General features: G+C 41.3%; 1 protein-coding gene across 2 annotated transcripts in view; it reads left to right on the top strand.

Annotated features, from left to right (window-relative positions):
• Positions 1–23,433, top strand: part of CEP55 (centrosomal protein 55) — a 29,375-nt gene extending 5,942 nt beyond the window's left edge. Inside the window, exons 2-9 of one of the 2 annotated variants that reach the window (XM_058189041.1) lie at positions 3,149–3,362; positions 4,533–4,817; positions 12,166–12,231; positions 17,690–17,831; positions 19,903–20,207; positions 21,193–21,264; positions 21,650–21,775; positions 22,517–23,433. In XM_058189041.1, the coding sequence (XP_058045024.1) occupies positions 3,204–3,362; positions 4,533–4,817; positions 12,166–12,231; positions 17,690–17,831; positions 19,903–20,207; positions 21,193–21,264; positions 21,650–21,775; positions 22,517–22,738 (1,377 nt within the window). In that variant the 5' untranslated portion in view covers positions 3,149–3,203 and the 3' untranslated portion in view covers positions 22,739–23,433. The remainder of the gene's footprint in view (positions 1–3,148; positions 3,363–4,532; positions 4,818–12,165; positions 12,232–17,689; positions 17,832–19,902; positions 20,208–21,192; positions 21,265–21,649; positions 21,776–22,516) is intronic. The other variant, XM_058189042.1, reaches the window with a different exon arrangement.
• The last annotated feature ends 597 nt before the right edge of the window (positions 23,434–24,030 follow it).

Below are 24,030 nucleotides of genomic sequence, written 5' to 3'. Positions count from 1 at the left end.
CGGTGCATGGGATTTCATATACTCCTTGATTTTCTAACTCAATTTTGTCTTTGGGGTTTCTTAGGATGGTGGATATTTTTTGGTTTGTGCAGAATGCTGTCTTGATGTTATGTTTGTGGAGGATCTTGCTGATTCTGTCTGTGGTGCCTTTTATATATGGGAGGAGGGCTGTGCCATTTTCTTGCTCTCTGTCTTGGGTTTTAGTGGGGGGTTCTTTTTGGATTAGTTTGGTAATCTTATTTCTCTGGAATCCATTGGATGTTAGTACGTTTGTGAGAGTGTGTAGTTCGGTTTTTAGGTGTTGTTCGTCAGCTAAGCATTTTGTTCTAGAGATGAGTGTAACCTAGAAAAAACCACCTAGAAAAAACCACTAGATCCAAAATAAAAGCCTCCCCCATCAGCGAAGAAATCCAACAAAGAATCATTCCCAGAGAGAAATCATCCAGATGCCCTAAGCTCTACGGCCTCCCCAAGATACACAAAGAAGGAACCCCACTCAGACCCATAGTCAGCTCCATAGGCTCACCTCTACAAAACCTAGCCAAATTTCTCGCCAAACAACTACAGCCCTATGCAGAATCCATCGCCTCACACGTAAAAAACTCATTCCAGTTCATAGAGATCATAAAGAAACAAAACTTACAGCCCAGCGACCTACTCGTGAGCTTTGATGTCATATCCCTCTTCACCCAAGTGCCAATCAAAGAAGCCTTGACAGCTATCCAAAACAAATATAACCCCCAAGCACATACTAGATCTGACCAACCACTGCCTATCAACACATACTTCATCTATAACGGACAAAAATACAAACAAATAGAAGGCGCACCCATGGGATCACCCTCTCACCTGTCATTGCCAACCTCTACATGGAACACTTTGAAACCCAAGCACTAGAAAAATCTGATCACAAACCCAAACTCTGGCTCAGATCGTGAGCGACACCTTCATAATCTGGCCACAGGAAAGAAAAACTTGAAAACTTCCTCACACACCTCAATAGCCTACACCCCAAAATACAGTTCACCATGGAAACAGAAGTTAACAACCAACTTCCTTCCTAGATGTCTTAGTCTACAAGAAACCCAATGGCTCCCTAGGACACACCATCTACCAGAAGAAAACACACACAAACCGCTATCTGCATGCACTCTCACACCACCACCCAGCACAGATCAACTCCGTAGCCAAGACACTCATCTCTAGAACAAAATGCTTAGCTGACAGAACAACACCTAAAACCGAACTACACACTCTCACAAGCGTACTAACATCCAATGGATTCCAGAGAAATAAGATTACCAAACTAATCCAAAAGAACCGCCCACTAAAACCCAAGACAGAGAGCAAGAAAATGGCACAGCCCTCCTCCCATATATAAAAGGCACCACAGACAGAATCAGCAAGATCCTCCACAAACATAACATCAAGACAGCATTCTGCACAAACCAAAAATATCCACCATCCTAAGAAACCCCAAAGACAAAATTGAGTTAGAAAATCAAGGAGTATATGAAATCCCATGCACCGCCTGCCCCACCACATACATTGGACAAACCAACAGAAGAATAAGTGCACGCATTGAAGAACACAAGAACTCATTCAAAAAGAGGAACCAACTTCTTCCTGGTCCAACACTTTAAAGTCACAGGACACGATATTGACTTTAAAAGACCAGAACTATCGCCAAAACTGAACACTTTAACAACAGAATAATCAGAGAAGCCATCGAGATAAACGCCCACACAGCATGAACAAGCGAGATGATACCTCCGCCTACCAGCCATTTGGAAACCTGCCCTTATTGACAAACGTGTCCCTAACACGAGGAATGACACCAGACCCACACTCACGAGGTCACACAGGATGTCACCACCACACATCCACCCAGAAAGCACACCCAAACCCACACTGATCAGGAAGCACGACCAAGGACCAGAAGCCAGACCGCAGCTGCAACATTAGCCACTTCAAACCCCTCCAATCCATACATGCAGCAGACTGACACCCACTATGAAGATGTAGCACGACCACGAAGCCAAACAGCAGCAGTGCAGCTCACCAGCTCAAATCCCCTGCAGCACAGATTAGACTGAGCACAACCAAGCCCCCACCAACACAGGACACACCCCAGCCAATCAGAGCACAGAAAACCCCATCCAATCAGAGCACAGCCAAGCTCCCACCCAATCAGTTCAAACCCCACTAGCAGTTAAAAGGAAGAAACAGCTGCGATCACACATTGCTCCCAAACCGAGCTGAAGCCTGAAGATGACGAATGAGACTTCGTCGAAACGTCGCCAAGACACTTCCAATTTTACACGGGAGAAAACCCGAACAACCAAAGACCTATATATATATATATATATACACACACAGTATATATAAAACTCAAAGCAGCAAACATGCTTAATACTTCTGTCTGTTTCCCCATGACAAGGTGAGGTTGATTGGGCTGAGAGGGAGTGGCTGGCAGTTATATTTTTAGAGCTATTTTTCTATCCCAGCCCTTTTGAGCATGTCACATTTGAAGGTATTTCCATTTACTTCAATTTAATGTTTAATAAAGGCAAGTCTGAGATGAAGTCTTTTAATCAATAAAGTGATTGTTCACCTCAGCTGATGTGCATGAAAAAATACAGGTCCGTGTAATTTTTTTCTCTACAAAACAAACAACAATTGGAGAGACATCTTATTAGGGGAATGGCGGTTTTTCCTCATCTCTTTGCTCTCAAATTAATCTGGCTGCATTTCAGGTTTTATTATTTTAAAAGCGATACATCCAGTTGTAAGGTTTAACATGGCTAATTGAAGACAATTAACATCTACATTGTGTCTGTTTTCTTTAATTTCCTCATAATGTCAAATTTTAAGGTTTCATGTTCTATTTGGGAAGAATTATTGCTATTTTACCAAATGTTCAGAGTGGTTTGAAAGGAATTTTTATTTTTCATAATATTTATGGTGGAGCAGAATTCTACCTGTTTTTATCTGTCTGTTGTAAAACACTGTGTTAGTATACAATAAAAATATGAATAAATGGATTACCAGTAGTTGTAATAATATATATTAGAAAAGAATTCCCATTGGCTTGTACTATTTGTGGGTTTGGAATTTAGAGGGATTTTTTTTCAAAAACATCTTGCAGATGAAGTGGTTGCTTCTTGAATAGTGCCTGATGATTTTTTCGGAGAATCTCAAGTATGACATCAAAGAAGTGGGGATTCAAGTCTGGTGATTCCAAATCTGAAACAGAATTGCAGGTGTATAAGAAAGGAAATGCAGCTTTGAAAAGGTCTTTGGAAGAAATCATTAAGGAGAAAAGAAAAATGACACCGGAAGAAAGGAAGAGGCTTCTGGAGGTGATATAAATTAAAATAATCCTAGTTTTGCATCTAAATTAAAACCTGGATATTAAGATTGAGACAAAGCATTTTGTAAAGCAAGGGCTTCACTTTTCATCTAATTACAAAAGAAACTAATTGATAATGGGATGTTAACCCTTACTGCAAGGGTGGGGGAATGATGGCCCTTTTATGACTTGTGGAGTTCAACTCCCAGAATTCTCGAGCCAGCCATGCTGCCCTACTCTGCCTAACTGTAATGTGATGTCTTACCTGGGGTGATAGATACCCCTGCTTTTTCTTTGTGCCTTGCTGTGCAGCCTGTTAGCATTCTTTCTAGATTTCTGCAACCAGAACCACATCTGACAATGGGATGGCAAGTTACTCTTCCCTAAGAAATGCTAAACGTTTGCTTTATTCGTTCATATATTAGTTCCTTTTGTTCTAGTGCATATGAAGCACTCAGGACAAGTGGGGTGGCTCCTTCACTGTTGCTTTTATGACGTATGGTTTTATAACATACCACAGTAAGTTTTTTAAATGATTTGTTTCTACCTATTTCAGAGAAGAAATTTGTGATTTTATGCATTTTTCGAAAGGTTTAGTTACCCTTCCTTCTACTCTTCTCATAGAGTCTGTATATTTGAAAGCCTATTTGAACTATTGTAATTTAAATAGTTGAACTGTTTTGAACTATTTAAATTCAAATTTAATTGTAAATAGCTGACAGTTGATAATGCATCATCTGAGCTGTTTATGTACATATAAGTTATTTATTTATATTGTGCAGTTCATGTTGAGACTCCATTTTTTGGTTAAAGTGGTGGAGGTTCTTTTATTTTTTGTTTCACTTTCATATTAACATTAAATCATTGATTTCATAAGAAGTGAACTTATCTGTAGCTTTTTTTTTGTCTTGTTTTAGTTCTTTGGGGAATTTTTTTATGCTTTGACATACTAGACATATTTTGGTTTTAATGAGAATGTACCTACAATTAAATGGGCATTTTCTAGGCAGAATAGTACAATCATATTCCAAATCCTGTCCCATAAGCTTAATTTTACTATCTTTATTCTCCAATAGATTAATATTTGCCAGCATAATTAGCCATTTTTACTCAATCAGGAATTTATAGTTTGGAAACTGACCTTTTTTTCTTGTTAAATGCTTGCTTGTACTTCATATAGAAAATACTTGCCCTTGAAACAGAAATTGAAGAATATAAAAATAAGCTTGAAAGGAAAGATCAAGAAATCCAGGTCCTGAAAGATGAGTTAAGGAGTAGAAACAAAAGTACAGATGTTGCTTCTCTACGAGGTCAGCTAGATGAGAAAACAAAAGAAGTGGCTAAGCGGGAACAGCTACTAAATTCACTCTCCGAAGAGGTAGAATGGCAGAAAAATCACATATCTGCCGTTTCTGCAAGATGTACAGATCTTGAAAGCAGAGCCAGTAATGTCCAGATCGCCCAGGTGAGTTTATATAAAACGTGAGCAATGTTTCCTAAAGCTTTTTTCTCCTACTGATATTTGGAAGTTATTTGGGACTGAACTCCTTTTGAACTCTTAAGCCTTGGATGGGGTAGCATTTGCCCCTTTTAAGAGTGATGTGCAATCTGGGGGAGTGTGTCTGTCTGAACTCCTGCTGAGTGAGGAATGCTTACTCAGCTTCATTTGGTGTATGCCCTTTCCTAGATCAGAATGCCCTTCACTCTGCTGCTTACTGCATGGCACTCTACATTGGGCTGCCTTTGAACCCCACCTGGAATCTTCAGCTGATCCAGAATGCAGTGGCAAAGGCAGTGTCAGTGCCTGTTTTGATTCATAAGCAATTTGCTTCCAGATGTAATTCAAGATACCGGTTTTGACCTATGAAGCTCTTTGTTGCCTGGAGCCTGATTTTTTGAGGGACAGCCAGTCTCCCATCATATCAACCTGTATGGCTTGATCCGACAGGGTTGATGTACTCTAGGTTCTATATATCAAGCAGTGCTATTTGTCATAGCACTGCTTGATAATTTTTTTTTAATTTGAATTTATATCCCGCCCTTCTCCGAAGACTCAGGGCAGCTTACAATGTGTTAAGCCAGTGGTTCCCAACCAGTGTGCCGCGGCACTAAGGGGTGCCGTGAGATCTTTTGAGGGTGCCGGGAACTTTTGAGCTACGGAGATTTTAAATATCTATTTCCTTATAAGGGTGCCGGGAACTTTTGAAAGGCTTTCCAAGGGTGCCTCAAACAAGAAAAGGTTGTGCCTCAAACAAGAAAAGGTTGGGAACCACTGTGTTAAGCAATAGTCGTCATCCATTTGTATATTATATACAAAGTCAACTTAATTGCCCCCAACAATCTGGGTCCTCATTTTACCTACCTTATAAAGGATGGAAGGCTGAGTCAACCTTGGGCCTGGTGGGACTTGAACTTGCAGTAATTGCAAGCAGCTGTGTTAATAACAGACAGACTTAGTCCGTTGAGCCACCAGAGGCTTAATTGGAAGAAAATAGACAGAGAAATGTGAGATCTCTATCATAGTACCTGTCCTTTGGAATGAGATTCCCTCTGAGATTGGGCGCTTCTTGGCCTGATGATGTTCCAGAGCAGCGGTCATCAACCTTGGCAACTTTAAGACTTGTGGACTTCAACTCCCAGAGTTCTGGGAATGGAAGTCCACAAGTCTTAAAGTTGCCAAGGTTGGAGACCCTTGTTCCAGAGAGTCTTAAAGACCTGGTTCTATTCCCTGACATGTAGATGTATGTGTGATACTATTGGCCAAAGTCACCATCTTGTCCATTTTATTTGGATTGCACATTGCTGTTTGCTTTTTATGCTGTGAGCCACTCAGAGTCAACAAGTTGGGAAATCTCTGAGCTGAATTAAATAAATATGAAAAATTGGGTCATTGCAAAGTAGTAATAAGGAAATGGGACAAAATGGCTTAGTGATTTGAATCTTTGCAAGATCAAAGTGACAACCGCCATTTTCTAATTCACCACCCACAACAGTAATAAGCATGCCATCACCACAGCTGAAATCTTCAGAGCTAAGGTAGTGTGCTATCTGCTTCATGATGCACTGATCTCAGCTATCACCAGTCTCTGGAATTGTTTGTTCAAAATTTCTGAGTGCCCTTCTGTATGTAACCAGTTAATTCTTTATTATTAAGATTAGATGTAAACCTGACTGGATTAAAGCCCAAATTTGACATTGCATTCTGAGAGGTTGACTCAAACTAATCTTTGAAAGCCCTTTGGTTGCCTTAACTTCAGAAGATACCTTTCCTCCCTCATGGCTAACTGAAATAAATCCAAGATTGTCCATACAGTAACTGATCTTGACTGGCTACCAAAAAGTTCTTCAGATATATACCGTATATACTCGAGTATAAGCCGAGTTTTTCAGCACGTTTTTTGTGCTGAAAAGCGCCCCCTCGGCTTATACTCGAGCCAAGCCGTTCAGCCCTTCCTCTTGCAGCGAGTCCTTTCTACCGCAGGCAGCTAGCTCTCGTTAGTGCGCGCATGCGCATTTATTCCTATGTGGACACACGCCAAGACACCCCTCACGCACAATTACCCGCGTTGGTTATAATTGTTGACAGCGTTGACAGAGAGGGCACGAGGGAGAGGCGAGGCAAGGCAAGGGACCCGACCGAAGAGTTATAATTGTTGACAAATACACACGCGGGGGCGGTGAAAACCCTCCGGGTTTCAAGCGAAGGAAGGGCGCCTGGCTACACCGCCTTCAAAGAAATAGCTGGCATTCCTCGCGGGTGACGGTAGCGCAGACACACACACACACACACACACACACACACACACACACGCTCGCCTCCTAAATTCATTTCCCCACCCCACCCCACCCCTTTTTCTTGGCTGCTTCTTCTTTTCTCCTCCCCAGCGCGCAGTGCCGTCTAGGGCTCTCCTTACCCAGCCCGTGCAAGTGCGGTCAGCTGCCAAATCGCACGTTCCTCTCCTCCCACTGAGGAGGTTTCAAGCTCTGGATTTAAATACAACCGAAAGGGGACGCTGGGGCTACAAACAAGACAGGGAGGGAGGGAGGGGAAGGAAAGGACGGAGGGAGGAGGGAGGTCGAGGAAGCGCAAGAAACTTGTCAGGTAAAACTCAACAGGCAAGGCGGAAAAAAACAGGAACTGGGAAAACGCCCCAACTAGGGAGAAAAGGGAAGGTGGTGTTTTTAAAAACAAAGTCCCGAAACCCAGCGACGGAACCTTTTTCAAAACCGGCTGCCGAGCCGAGAAGTGACGGACGGACGGACGGCCGACTCATGAGGCCAGAAGGTAGCCCAGCCGCCTCGTCAGGCTTTTCTCAGTTACTGCGGCCCGCTCTCCTCCCTTCCGTGGCGGTTTAGCAGGGCTGCTTTGGAAGAGCCTTAAGCAGCCCGTCCTCAGCCACCTCCCTTCCCTTCCTTGAGCCTCCAGCTCCAGCAGCAGTCTATCCCGGTGGACGAACGCCTCCCGTTTGCCTTCCTGGAGCCTAGCGGCCCGCTCTCCCTCCCTCCGTGGCGGTTCAGCAGGGCTGCTTTGGAAGAGCCTTAAGCGAGCCCGTCCTCAGCCACCTCCCTTCCCTTCCTTGAGCCTCCAGCTCCAGCAGCAGTCTATCCCAGTAAGAATCCGGCCCGTCTACCTTCCCGGAGACTGGCGGCCCGATCTCCTCCCTTCCGTGGCGGTTTAGCAGGGCTGCTGGAAGAGCCTTAAACGAGCCCGTCCTCAGCCACCTCCCTTCCCTTCCTTGAGCCTCCAGCTCCAGCAGCAGTCTATCCCGGTGGGCGAACGCCTCCCGTTTGCCTTCCCAGAGCCTGGCCGGCCCGCTCTCCCTCCCCTCCCTAGCGGCTCAGGGCTGCTTTGTAAGAGCCTTAAGCGAGCCCGTCCTCAGCCACCTCCCTTCCCTTCCTTGAGCCTCCAGCTCCAGCAGCAGTCTATCCCGGTAAGAATCCGGCCCGTCTACCTTCCCGGAGACTGGCGGCCCGATCTCCTCCCTTCTCTAGCGGGGCAGGTGTCTAGGGCTAAAGAACCTTGAGCTCCACCACCCCTCTCCTTCCCTTCCTTGAGCCTCCAGCTCCAGCAGCAGTCTATCCCGGTGGATCCCAGCAGTCTATCCCGGTGGACGAACGCCTCCCGTTTGCCTTCCCGGAACCTAGCCGGCCCCGCCCTCCCTCCCCCTCCGTAGCGGCTCAGCTGGGCTGCGAGCCCCGTCCTCGGTCGCCCCTTCGCCCCGGCCCTTTTGCTGGCCTCGCCTGGGCAGGGCTGGGCAGAGCCGGTGACATCACCTCCACCGCCCACCCGTTGCCGTCCGCCGTCCGCCGCCCGCCGCCGCCGCCGCTGCTGCCTCCGTCCCTCCTCCGCCTCCTCCAGCAGCCAGCAGCGTGGCGGGCGCTCGGCGCGGCAGGGCGGGCTGGCGGCCTCTCCTGGCGGCAGCAACGGCGGCGGCAGCAGCATCAACAGCACCAGCAGCACCAGCGGCTCCGCAGCAGCCCCGCAGCCGCCTCCTTCCCGGGCGCCACCTGCATGAGCCACCGCAAAGGCGACAAGCCGCCCATCAGCATCCAGGAGCACATGGCCATCGGCGTCTGCCCAGGTCCCATCCGCCCCATCAAGCAGATCTCCGACTACTTCCGCGTTTCCCCAGCGGCCTCCCGCCGCCGCTTTGCTCAGCGGGCCTCCTCTCTCTCTCTCTCTCTCTCACACACACACACACACACAGAGACTTCTAAAGTGGGTTTAATGATATTAGAGACCCTTATTGCCCTGCCAAAAAAAAAAAAGAGCCACCCCAACGTCTATGAAAATTAACCTTCTCTTCCAAGAGACACTGTGCAGGGTATTTTCACTGTTGGTGTGCATACAGGCTTAGATTTGTGCTGGGTTCTTAGTACTTAGAGCACTGACCTTCAGAGGCACCCTGGTCCCTTGGAAGCTAAAGGAGGACTCATTTTCATGCTTGCAGTGTTCAATTTGGGAAGGGCATCCAAAGAAGTGGTAGATCCTTGTGTGTCCAATCACACTTAGCCAATAAAATTCTATTCTATTCTATTCTATTCTATTCTATTCTATTCTATTCTATTCTATTCTATTCTATTCTATTCACTCATTCATTCATTCATTCATTCCTTGTGTGTCCAATCACACTTGGCCAATAAAATTCTATTCTATTCTATTCTATTCTATTCTATTCTATTCTATTCTATTCTATTCTATTGTATTCATTTTATTTTGTCAAATACATATTAAATAATTATATAAATATAAGCATGAATTGAATACATAAAAGGAATACAACTAAAGGGAACATTAGGACAGGGACGGTAGGCACGCTGGTGCTCTTATGCACGCCTTACAGACCTCTTAGGAATGGGGTGAGGTCAATACTAGATAGTCTTTGGTTAAGGCTTTGGGGATTTTGGGAAGAGACCACAGAGTCAGGTAGCACATTCAGGCATTAACAACTCTGTTACTGAAGTCACATTTTCTGCAATCTAGATTGGAGAGGTTCACTTTTAAGTTTGAATCTATTGTGTTCTCGTGTATTGTTGTGGTTGAAGCTGAAGTAGTCATTGATAGGAAGTACATTGTAGCAGATAATTTTATGAGCTATGCTCAGGTCATACCAAAGGCGGCGTAGTTCTAAATTTTCTAAAGCTGGGAATCCTCCTTCCCCCTTTTGCACTTTTATTGTTTTTCGTTCAAATAAATATTCATGTTATTTTACTTGGCTCTATCTTTATTTTTTACATTGACCAGTAGCTGCCTCATTTCCCACCCTCGGCTTATACTCGAGTCAATAGTTTTTCCCAGTTTTTGTGGTAAAATTAGGTACCTCGGCTTATATTCGGGTCGGCTTATACTCGAGTATATACGGTATATAAAAAAATAGCTGATTCTGAACTTAGACTTAAAAAGGATCTAAGCTTTACTGCAAACTTAGACTTAAAAAGGACCTAGGTTTTGCTGCGAAACTCTCTAACTTAAGCATGTTAGGGAAACCATTCACAGGTGCCATATTATAACATGCCAGCATTTTGTATTGAACATAGAGAAGAGTTTTTACATTAGCCAGACTTGGAGCCTTAATTTCCGCTCATCTGGAAGAGAAATATAATGGCACACCTGTGCAAGACTTTTTATGCCCCTGTCTCTTAAAGGAAATTGAATCAACTGCATGTATCCTTCGTTGTCCCTTTTATTGAAACTGGAATAACATTTTAGTCACATCCCCCTTAACAATCAGACATAGCAAAAACAGATGTTGTTCTTATTGTTTCCCTCCTAGCAGATATTTCAGAAATGACTTTCAAGAGAGCAGTTAAATTAGTAAAATAGTGATCTCATGGTCCTTCGGGATAAATTTTAAATTTGACATTTCAGTATTCGAAACTCTTAACTAAACAGTCTGGTACAGCTAATAAATCCATATTAATTTATTTCTGTCTGTCTCTCTACCGCTGTTTGAATTAGCCTAAGATATTATTCACTCCTTATGTATTTTGTTGCTTTTGTTTTTAGTAAATCTATATATTTGATGCTCTGTTTTATTTTTATAATGCTCCATTTTTAAATTGAAATTCTGTTAAAATTCTACTGTTTTGAGTAAGTGCTCGTAACAATGAAGTTAATTATAATCTTTAGCATCTTTAATTTAAACTTACTGGACAGATATAGTGATCCATACAGAATATTTTAATTTTGGATTATTCTGCTGAGCGAGAATAAATGTCCTAGAATGTCCTGGCTTCTTGTTATGTCTAATGGGAGATCAGGTTTTCATAGCATTTGAGCCACACGGGGGCTTCTGAGCAAAACTTAACTGATAACTCTGTGTAATTAAGTCAACTGTAAGGATAGATGAAAAATGGACATACATAATTTTTATTTCTATGTAAACTCATACTAGATGCTAAAAAGTGCTTTTGTAGAAATTCCTCTGTTAAAAGCCAAGTTGAACAGATTATAAATTTGATTCCACTGATCTGATTAGCTAAGACATTATAGGAAAGGATTAGAAAAGTACCACTTATTGAAAGTAGATGGCAGTAGAATATCAATCCTATAGAGTTTGAAAATTAAAATACCAAACGCTGCAGTGATAACTCAGGTATTTGTCCAAATCCGGAAGGATGTTTATAGTTATTGGTTAATTGAAACATATCAGCCATTATGCAAAACAATTAGCACAGCTAAACTCAAATATATATATGCCAACTGTATAGATTAGGGACATATTACTCTTTTATCCTGAAGCTGTAATATACAATGTTTTAAAATAATAGATTCTAGTCCAGGTAATCTGACACTTATCCAAATACTTTTAGAATTTCTGTCATCTTTTGCCAATTACATGAAACTTTGCTATTTGTAATTTATTAAAGAATCTCCTTTCAGTCAATTCAACTCATCATGATGACATAGTAAGGACCATGTTGATGTTGGTACGGAGACAGTTTGCCATTGCCTTCCCCTTCCTTCCTTCCTTCCTTCCTCCCTCCCTCCCTCCCTCCCTCCCTCCCTCCCTCCCTCCCTCCCTCCCTCCCAAGATGTGAGCCATAGGATTGTATGTGGTCTCTCATCTAAATTTAACTAGGTTCCATCCGGTTAAGTATTTTTAAATTTGCCAAGCCCTTTTATTCTGCAGAAGGAAATATTTAGTAGAAATATGATATGTAGAATCTTGAATGTTTCAGCAGTTTGAAAAATTACAGAAACCCAGTGCTTTCAAGGCATAACGTAGCAGTACCTGCTCCTATCTTCAACACACAGACATCTGCTTTCAGTTAATGGAATTGAACTGTTTCGCTATTCTATTTTTTAACAGGAAAAGGCAGTGCTCTGTGCTGGAACGCCAATCAACATACATGAAGTTGAAATTCAACTGAAAGATGTAAGGCATTTTATCAAATACATGATACGTTTTATTTAAGGCATAAAATATTGTTACATAAATACAAATAATGTAGAATTATCCTATGTTAGCCTGTTGGAGCTATTGCCGCTGGTTTTCCAACAAAGAATATATGGGAATGTAGCTGTAATAGGGAGATTAGGATCAAATAAAAAAATGCATTATTATTTTTTTGGAAAGCAATCAGATCTGTAGCTCCCCACAGTCATGTTACAATGGGAATACTAGGATCAACCCACAATTGAGGAATAATTGGAAGTACCATTCACTGTACTTGTAACAGCAACCTTATAAAACTTTGAACGGTTGCCGACTGAGTGGTTGTTAACCAAGGACTACTTGCATATGATTATATTACCCTGTAAAATAATGTATAGCACCAGTTCAGATATTGTGCTGAGACCAGGGGTGGGTTCTACTTACCTTTACTACCGGTTCGCATCCTGCCCATGCGCATGCTCTTCTGCTCATGCACAGAAGAGTTTTGATGGCATTTGGGTCAGTTGGCGGAGCCTCCCGCCGGTTTTACTACTGGTTCTACAGAACCGGTCCAAACCGGGGGCAACCCAGCACTGGCTGAGACAGATCTAAATCTGGGCTCAGTTTTTCATTCAGGGTGGAGGCAGGAATTGAATTTGGTTCCATGGACTGCATGAAAGTGAGCTAATTATAAAATGCTATGCAACAAAAGCTAATAACTTGCCGGTTTATGCCATACTTTTGTAAGCTCAACATTATACTATATATGAGTCACTATCAGTAAAATTTAAAATGCCCTAATCTGAAAAGGTATAAGCAGACTCCTTATTTTTTGCTACCTTAGGGTAACGCGGATCTCCTCCAATGTCATGAATAAATTATACTTTTATCCTCAATGTTTTGGAATGTATCCATTCAAAGAACAGCACATTATCTCATCCAAATTGCAATAAATCAATTAAATTGTAATTTATCCATTCAACTATTTGTGTATTTGTCTGTAGGCAGAACCCTGATCTGATGTGATGCCTCCCCCACTTAATTAGCTGCTGCTATAGTTCAGTCACACAAAGAGCATCTGGTCAGCAGTTAAGCCTGTGCACCTGACCTGCATCTGAAGCTTTAAAATATTTCTCTGCTTTTCTGAATCAAACAAACATATTGGAGGTATGGCAGGCAGCCAACATTTCATTTCCCATTCTTAGCTGGAAAAGAGGGTCAAACCATATTGAAAGCTTAACGTGGGCTTTCTGTTTATGCCTTGGCCACTTTTGCTATGAAATGGCACATCCAGTTCCAGTAACAATTAAGAATGGATGATTAAACAAAAATGCAGTATAGTTCAATCCGCTTACTTCAAACAAGGCCAGGGACTGAAAGCCTATAACATTGTTAGATTACATCTAAATATTGCTATCTTGTCTATATCTCTGTTTTTTTTCTTCATTTTAAGGAAAATATAAAGAGGGCCGTGAAAATAGTACTCTGAGCTATAAAGCAAGTGCCTTAAATTCCATTAATAGTGACCTTTATGCCTCATGAAAACTATTCTTAAATTCAAAGATTACTTTAATATAATGCAAATGATGTCTGTGTAAAGAAAAGCTTTTGTTGAGCTATTGAAAGCCATATGGATTCAAATAAAGTTTAAAAATTGAATAATTATTAAATTGTTTGACCTGCATAAGCTTTTTATCTGTAAAGGAATAAGGAATTTCTTGACAGGGTCTTTTAATCTCCTACATGTAATACTACACATTAAATGCATTGCTTTACTTTTGTGGAAATTTTATTTCAGCAAGGACCATTCATTTTTTTCTAAACCTAAGCAACCACTTATGGATACTGTGATATCATTTTTATGCATTTATATGGCATCTTCTTGTATGCTATCTCAAAATCTTGCCAAGAAAACTGCAAGGCAATCCAGGCAATCACCAGGAGTGAAAAATGACTTGAAAACGATAGATAGATAGATAGATAGATAGATAGATAGATAGATAGATAGATAGATAGATAGATAGATAGATAGATAGATAGATAGATAGATAGATAGATAGATAGATAGATAGATAGATAGATAGATAGATAGATAGATAGATGATAAATAGATAGATAGATGAGAGATAGAAATAGACAGACAGAATTAATTAGGGCTTTAATTATGGACAAAAAGTCACACAGTCCACGTATGAAATGAGTAATGTTAAAAAACTCCAATGGCACCATAGAAATAATACACATACATTTCCCTTCTACCAAATCAGCTGCCACACACTTATACTGTTCCTCTATTCTTGTCCTGTTAGATCTATCAGCGGCGTTCGATACCATCGACCATGGTATCTTGCTGCGGCGGTTGGAGGGCTTGGGGGTGGGAGGCACCGTTTTACGGTGGTTCTCCTCCTACCTCTCCGACCGCTCGCAGACGGTGTTGACAGGGGGGCAGAGATCGACCCCTAGGCAACTCACTTGTGGGGTGCCGCAGGGGTCGATTCTCTCGCCCCTCCTGTTCAACATCTATATGAAGCCGCTAGGAGAGATCATCCGTGGTTTCGGGGTGAGCTGTCAGCTGTATGCTGACGACACTCAATTGTACATCTCCACCCCGAACCACCCCAATGAAGCCGTTGATGTGATGACTCAGTGTCTTGAGGCCGTTCGGGTCTGGATGGGGACGAACAGGCTCCGACTCAACCCATCCAAGACGGAGTGGCTGTGGATGCCGGCGTCCCAGCACAGTCAGCTTACTCCATCACTGACTGGGGGGCGAATCGTTAGCCCCCAGGGAATCGAATGCGCAATTTAGGCGTTCTCCTGGATGCACGGCTGTCTTTAGAAGATCATTTGATAGCCGTCGCCAGGGGAGCTTTTCATCAGGTTCGCCTGATTCGCCAATTGCGCCCTTTCCTGGACTGGGACGCGTTATGCACGGTCACCCATGCCCTCGTCACTTCCCGTCTGGATTACTGCAATGCTCTCTACATGGGGCTCCCCTTGAGGAGCACCCGGAGGCTCCAACTGGTGCAGAATGCGGCTGCGCGGGGGATTGAGGGAGCTCCTCGTAGCTCCCATGTAACACCTCTCCTGCGTAGGCTGCATTGGTTGCCGATGGTCTTCCGGGTGCGCTTCAAGGTGTTGGTTATCACCTTTAAAGCGCTCCATGGCATTGGACCGGGATATTTACGGGACCGCCTGCTGCCGACAATTACCTCCCATTGTCCGATACGTCCAGTGCGTGCCCACAGGGAGGGTCTTCTTAGGGTGCCGTCGGCTAGTCAATGTCGGCTGGCGGCCCCCAGGGGAAGGGCGTTCTCTGTGGGGGGCCCGGCTTTATGGAATGAGCTGCCGGTGGGACTCCGTCTCCTCCCTGATCTCCAGACCTTTAAGCGCGAGCTCAAGATTTTCTTTTTTCACCAAGCGGGGCTGGCCTGATTGATTTTAGTATGGGGATTTTAGTGGGTTTTTTATAGGGTTTTACCTAGGTTTTAGTTTTGATAAATTTTAGCTAATATTTTAATGTTACAGCAATTGAATCTGTTTTTTAAATTTGATAGTGTATTTTAAATTTTTGGGGATTCTTGTCGTTTTATTGGCTGTACACTGCCCTGAGTCTTCGGAGAAGGGCGGTATAAAAATATGAATAAATAAATAAATAAATACTACAAAAAATACAATTTGTAAGGAAGCCGCATATTGAATTCATTGTGTACTTTGGCCCTAAATTCTACATGTAAAGGAACAAAAAATTATAAACCCTTTAAACATTAAGCTGTATATCTTGGGAAGACATAAAAACATTTCGCAGCTTCATAGAGCTAAGTATACTTGAAGGACAACCTTAAAATTGTATTGGAGTCACTAATTTTGGGGGAGGCTTTAAAGCAGGGGTGTCCAACCTTGGCAACTTTAAGACTTGTGGACTTCAGCACCCAGAATTCCCCAACCAGATTTTTGTTGGAAATTGCCTGAGGTAATCAGAAATCCGAGCTGGTTGCCAAACACCAAGATTGTGATCATGTGACTGCGGGGTGATTCAATGGTCATAAATGCGAGCATAGGTAGCAAATAACATTTTCCAAGGTGGCTGTAATTTTGAACCATGGTTCAACAATCAAGAACTATCTGTAATCTCCAGCAATACATCATTCTTCGGGGGTGGGGTGGGGAGGCTTTTGTGGCCAAAATAAGCAACGTGGCTTATTTTAAATGTTTCTTTTTGATTCTCTCTCAAGCCATCTGTTTTACTTGTATTCTTTTTCTAGCCTCATTTTAGCACCCTCCCTCCCTCCCTCCCTCCCTCCCTTCCTTCCTTCCTTCCTTCCTTCCTAATTTATACTTTATTTCACTAACAACTCTCATACATGTGTATGACTGTACTGTCATAGGTACCTAGCCCATCTAAAAGGTGCTAGAATAGTTGAATAACTATTGGCATGTGATAGAGCAAGTTTGATTCTCAATGTGGCCTACACCTAAAAAAGCATGGTTTGGAGCCTGTGATAAATGAGTTTGTTCTAATTCTTCAAGCTCATTGCCACTGTCCTACTTTTATGTGACTCATAGTTTGAACAAGCCAAGGAACAATATGTAACAAATGTACTGGGATATCATCATACGGCTGCCTGAAGTCTTGTTGATTTAATCTAGAATTCACTGTTGAGTAGATGCATAGAATTGCATTGTTCCTTCTATTGGGTTGCGTTAAAAATTAAATTAAATAATTTTTGGATATTAAATAATATCCAAATCTATTGTCTAATTTAACCTGTTTCTTTTCAAGTTATATTTGAAAGTAGTTTTCAAACACTGTTGTGACTAGTTATCACTCTATATTGAACCACATCAATTTATAATTTCCAACAGCAGTGTGTGCTGAGAATGAAGGAAAAAATACAGAGATAATTTTTCACTGGTTTAGTGTTTGCTTCTGCTGTACAGGTAGTCCTTGACTTACAACAGTTCATTTAGTGATCATGCAAATTGACAATGGCACTGAAAAAAGGGACTTACAACCTTTTTTTCACATTGATGACCATTGCAGCCTTCCCATGGTCACATGATCAAAATTTGGCTGCTTGGGCCACTGGTTCATCTCTATGATGGTTGCCGTGTCCCGGAGGTCATGTGATTTACCTTTTGCAAGCTGACAAGTAAAGTCAATGGCCAGATTCACTTAACAGCCGTATTACTAACTTAACATCTGCAATGATTCACTTAACAACTGTGGCAAATAAAACTCACTTAACAAGTGTCTCACTCAGCAATATAAATTTGAGGTTCCATTGTGGTTGTAAGCTGTATTCTACTGAAATGTCGTGTTAATAGTAGGAGTCATGCAAAAGAAACCTTGCAAATAACATGCATTTGATATATTTGATTTACAGAAAAGGGAGATAAAACAAATAGTTGTTGTTTTTCTCATTGAAGTCTCACTCACTTTCAAATCTCTTTACAGGCTTTAGAGAAAAACCAGCAGTGGACAATATATGACCAGCAACGGGAAGCTTATGTTCAGAGTCTCTTAGCACGAATATTTGACCTGGAACAGCAGCTAAAAACTGTGATCCAAGAACAAGCAAAAGGAGCTAGGGCAGAAGGTATAGACTGATTAGTCTCCAGACTGCGTAGCATCAAAAAAAAAAAAAACTTATATTGGTCAGATTTCCATATATTGTTCAAAACATTGTAGCTGTAAGAAGAGCTCTTCTAAAAACTCTTTTGTGCCACTGTACTTTTTTTAGGAGGGAGAGTGGGAGAGAAAATACATTCCGGTCATTGTTTAGATCCCAGACTCCCAATTTTGTCAATAGGAAAACAGGATTTGTTGATCTGGTCTGGCATATAAAACTTGCTTTTTAGATGTTGATTGAAAAATGCTTATCATTCCAACTGAGTTTACAATATTTCTGAGAACAACTTCCATAGTACAGAGATGCAGGCAAGACCTCTTGATAACAAGTTTCACACTTTGTTTGCTTTTGGAAATTCTTCTGCTATTAGGTATTTGTTTTGTGCCTGAATAGATATTAGTATTATATTTTTTAATCTGTGCTATATTTGATTGAGCATCTATATGCCATGAGACATATTGGCATTGCTGACATTAGCACCCTGTTCCCTAAAATTGTCCAGAAAGATTAAAGTTGATAAAATTTTAAACTTAAGTCTGGAAACATAAGGATCAAAATTCTAGTGCAGTATCTCCCAGTAATGTTTTTTCCTATTCTTGTTGAGTAGTTGTCCTGGAATCATGCTCCTTCTGTTCCAAGATTTCTCCTGCATCCCATTGTAATCAGAAACTAGAGAAGAACAGTGGTAATTTTCTCCTCCCTGCCCTGCTATACCACTAGTGGTTGTTTTCCCAAGTTCTGCCACTAGTTTTTAAAGACATTTTATTGTATAGAGGAGAGGAAGGGTTTAGAACATTTCTCCATCCCTGCATCCCTAAGTTCTCTCTTTATCTTGAATGATGGTAGAAATGCGAATGTGGACTAGAGATTGTAGCCTTGTACTTTCATTACAATTTCCAAGATACATTTTACAAAACTCATATCATCATTACCATATGAAATTAGTGAAGGAAGGGCTCTTGATAGTCAAAAATAGCATATTAGTAGGACTTTTTATTTGAACTACAAAAGTTGTTATAACAACACATTCAAAGATGGAATGGCGGTATGGAAGAAACTGTCAACATTGGATCTTCATCATTGAGAAGGTTATTTTATGGACTAGGTTTGTGGACTAATCTATTTGTGCTTGTTGGTTTTTAAGGTCACTAAATGAACCTTATTAGGGATTTGAACAGAGGTACATCAAGCACTGTAGTACCCTTGGAATATGCTGTAGAATTCCAGTAATACAAAGTGCCATATGGAAAGCTATAAGAAGTGTCTGCATCAGAATACAATTAAATCAGGTTTCCCATTTTATAGTATGGGTGCTAAATTAAAAAAAAATCCAAGAATCTACTACAGAGGTGTCAAACTGGATTTCTTTGAGGGGTGGATCAGCATTGTAGTTCTCCAAGGGCTAGTGGAAGGGGAGGCAGGGAACGGCAGGGGGGAGATGGGATAGACGCTTCCTGCAGCACTTTGCCAGCCAAAACATGCACACACACACACACACACACACACACACACACACACACACACACACACACAGTGACTCATTTTCGGCCTCCATGGATGCCTGCAGCACTCTAGCGGCTGACAGTGGGTCGCGCAGGGGGCATTTTTGGCCTCCATGTGGCCTGTTTTTGGCCTGCAGAGTGCTGCTGGAGGGTGGGGAGGCCTAAAACAGGCCTCGTGGGGCTTCTGTGCAGCCCTTTTTGGCCAGCAGTGCTGCAGGAGGCCGGGGAGGCTGAAAATAGGCCATGTGGGGGCCACATGTGCCCTCCCCCACAGCCCATTTTGCCGGCAGAGGTTGTTTGATATTTCCGGGCCAGATTTAAGCAGCCTTAAGTTTGACACCCCTGATCTACTGTGATTATGATTTCTGGACTCACTAGGAGGAGATGCCAACATGTGAGATACTATAATTCAGTTCTTACATCTAAAGTGCAATATGCTGTTGGCCTTCATGTTTTCACAAATTTGTGTATTCATTTTTTCATGTCTTTTTTTGTTCTTCTCTGTGTCCTTTCCCCTGTGGTGGAATTCATAAAAGGAGACAAGCAGAGATATTATGAGCAGATGTTGGCCACAGCAGAAAGGAATCTGGAAGCAGAAAGGCGAATAGTCTCCCAGCTACATGCTGACCTTAACGAACTGCAAAGGAAGTATGATGAAATTAAGCAGGAGGCAGTGAATGCAGAAGGCCTCCTCAAGCTGCAGAAGCAAACTGATATTAAGGCTCTTCAGGATGAAAACCACCACAAAGGGCAGCTCTTGCAAAGAGTTACACATGAACATGAAGCGACCAGGAAAAAGCTGGATGAAGAAAGGAAGCGTGCACATACCCTCTCAATTCAGGTCTTTGTACTGTTGCCTAGATGCCTTTTTATCTTCCCAAACTCATCCCGCAGGTTGGGAATTCAGGGTATTGCTACTGCAGGTTCATTCCATTTTAGTGGTGGAAGGTTGGGTTTGGATTACCATAGTTGTGTCTGTCTAAAGACAGATTAAAAATAAATCCCCTTTAAATGGTTCTGCTAATGTGGTTAACAACCTGGGTGCATATCTTAACCCTGATTTTGGCAGTGAGTGAAATAAATCAGGTAGAAGGGAATTGTACAGACAGTCCTCAACTTAAAACGGTTCATTTAGTGACCGTTGAATGTTATGCCGGCATTGAAAAATGTGACTTACGACCATTTTTCACAGTTTCGACCTTTGTAGCATCCTTTTACATGATCAAAATTCAGATGCCTGGCAACCGGTTCATACTTATGACCGTTGCTGTCCCCCAAGGTCATGTGATCTCCTTTTGCGATCTGACAAGCAAGGCCAAGGGAGAAGTCAGATTCGCTTAACAACAGGGTTACTAACTTATCATTTGCAGTGATTCACTTAACGACTGAGACAAGAAAGGTCATTAAAATGGGGCAAAACTTAACAAATGTGTCACTTAACAACAGAAATTTTGGGCTCGATTGTGGTAAGTCGAGGACTGCCTGTATTTGTAGCATGCGGATCTTCAACCGTCTGCTCTAAATATATTGACCCAACATTGCTTTAAATATCAACAAAGGTGATAAAGGCATGAATACATCTGCATCCTGTCTAGGTTTGCTATTGAAGGTTATATCTGTATTTGGACCAATATACAGCAGCTGAGAAGAAATTGGGAGTCATAAGGGTTAAGAAAAGGAGACCTTGCTCCTCTTCATGCTGTCCCTCTTTTCATTACAGCAGTAGTGAAATGTAGCAAAATAAACCCATGGAAATGTCTTCTATCTATTATTTGGAAGCTTTTTATGTACTGATTGTCACATAATCCCCTGTTCATATTTTACAGGTTGAATTGCTCCACAAGTCTTTGATAAAACAGCAAGAAGAACAGACAAGAATAGCAGCTCTGGAACAGCAGGTACGAAATTATGCTCTCTCTCACACGGAGCATAGATCTCTGTGACTAATATCCATGACTGTAATATTCATTTTAATGTAAAAAATGTGTTCTAATATAGAAACAGTATACATTTCTAGGGTCCGGAAATCGTAATGTTATTAATGTAATTTGTCATTAATGACTGCTCATGTTGAAGTTTTGAACAGAATATGAATTTAAAATTCATTCAGGATTAATTGTATCCCCTTTGTAGTCTTTACAAGTCTTTACTTCTTTTATCAAACTATTCTTCCCTTTTTATCTATAATATAATTATATCATATAATTATATCATATAATTATCAGATATGAAAAAAACAAAACAGGAGGTCATTTCATTTTTCATCCAGTTCTTTTCTTCTAGATCCAGTCATGCACATTAGACTTTGAGAATGAAAAACTAGATCGCCAGAACCTGCAAATCCAGTTGAACAAAGTCCTTAAGGAACTGCGGAAGGCAAGAGACCAAATTACTCGTCTTGAGCCCTCAGTAAGTATTTATTGGTGAATTAATTAAAAACTGAATCTTTACTTCAGCTGTGCAGAGATCCAGCATGAAAGGCAAAATAAGAGTTGCCCTGTGGTAAAATGGGCAGCCAATAAATTGGATGGATGCATGGAGGAAGGGGAAGGGGAAGGAAAGGAAAGGAAAGGAAAGGAAAGGAAAGGAAAGAAAAGGAAAGGAAATATTTACAGCAGGTGTACATGTACTTCTAGCATCTGTCAGGAACACCATAACCCACATGAGTCTTTTTCTGAGATATGATTGCTGTTCAGTCTTGGGGAAAGGCTGAATATGACTCTGAAGTACATTTTGCTCTTCAAAACTAGACCTACACAGCCCTAAGACATCCTTTCCATTTTCCACATACAGCATATATCCTGAACTGCAATTGTTGATGAGTTTGTATTTTATTTGCCAGGTGTGTTGTTTTTATAACAATTTCACACACTGTTGCAACTTCTGACTATTCGGTTCTGTACTTTTGTCTTTGGTTTTAAAACGGCATCTGATGGGGAATTTAGAAACATGGTAGATAATATTAAGACAGTCAGATAGACTTCTGATATAAAACATTAATGTCTTTTTTCCTTTACACATCACTAGATTCTGTTACATTCCAGTCAGATATCCTGTTTTAGTTCAATTATATTTAGATATTTGACCCCCTAAAAGAAATACCGTTGGCATGCATTATAAATTATATACTGTCATATTTAAATGCAACAGTTTTTTTTCCAGAAGCTTCCAGAACGTGATGGAGGTTTAGAAGTCTTAGATAACTTCCAGGCTGCTTTTGAAGACAAGTTGATGATACAAGACAAACGTTCTTCACCAAAACGTATAAGCCTTCTGGATGAAAGTTTCCTGGAGTGTCCAAAATGTAAAACCCAATATCCTACAAGCCAGCATAGGGAATTATTAGCTCATGTTGATTTCTGTACTGTTTAAGTCCTAGATTAAGCCTCTAAGTCTGTCTCAATACACCCATGCAATATAACAGAAAATAATAACTTTTTAAAAACAGCTCATAAGATGCTAAAGGACTAAAGTTCATATTTCAACCAAAACATTTGAGCATTTACATTAACATTTAACGATCATGAAGGACCAGGCAGTAAACAACTTTGTGCATGGTATCTTCAGTTCTCAACTACTGATTGTATTTGCACTTTTGGGCAAGAAAATTATCTTATTTTCTGTAGGCTAATGCATCATGCAAATGTTCAATTACCACTGTTTTTACTTTACTGGATTAACACATGATTCTTTGCCTTGCCTCCAGAAATGCATTTTGACATTTCAGTTTACCAAGGCCCTCCAACATTTGCAAAAAAGAAAATTCTTTTTAATATCTAATGAGCTGTGAACATGTAGGCCATATGAAGGAATGCATGGAGACAGTTGGGTGTAATAGGAAACAAATATCACGTAGCCCAACTTCTAATTTCCACTGAACTCTTCTTTGCAGAAAGAAAGCAACTCCCAAATTCAGAACATCGGAGTGTGTCTTGACCATTGCATCCATTTTGTTTAAGATATGCTCTCATTTGCACTTGTTATCCCTGAGCTGAAAGCTCAGGGATATAACTTATCAGGGAACCTGTATAAGGAAATGCTTTTAATAAAATGGAATTTGACTATGCCACCAATCCTGTACATATGTCTTTTTTTAAATATCAGGAATGGCTGTACATGCAGTTTCTTGTTATTCCTTCGTGAATTTACTATCTCCTGTGCTGTTCTTCTGTTTCTAACTTCTACTGTACTATTTCTTCAATGTGATTTGAGCTTCTGGTCATGCTGCCCAGAATTTGATTGGACTGTATCTCCTTCTTTAGGAGACACTGTGTCTTCATGGCTTATAAAGCTACCACTAAAGTAGATAAGAACAATTTTTTGTAACCACCACACAGATATTTCACATTGATCTGAAAGCAATTACTGTTACCAAAATAATAGGCACCCAAGTACAGATAGTCCTTGACTTACGACTGTAATGACAGCCTGTCCATCAAGACTGTATGTCATGATGGTCATATAATCAATTTTATGACCTTTTTTGTGGTGATTGTGCCAGGCTCATTATCATTAAAGTAATACTGTGGTCGTTCAGCAAACCAATGGTTCCCTATGAGAGCGGTTTCCCCCAAAACCGGACATAAATGCTGGTTTTCTGCAAATGTGTCGTAAAATGCAGCTTTGTGACTCTGGGGCACTGCAGGTGGCCGTAAATATGACCC

Source organism: Ahaetulla prasina, chromosome 6, assembly GCF_028640845.1.
Source record: "Ahaetulla prasina isolate Xishuangbanna chromosome 6, ASM2864084v1, whole genome shotgun sequence".
NCBI lineage: Eukaryota > Metazoa > Chordata > Lepidosauria > Squamata > Colubridae > Ahaetulla > Ahaetulla prasina.
This window is presented reverse-complemented; position numbering and strand designations above follow the sequence as displayed.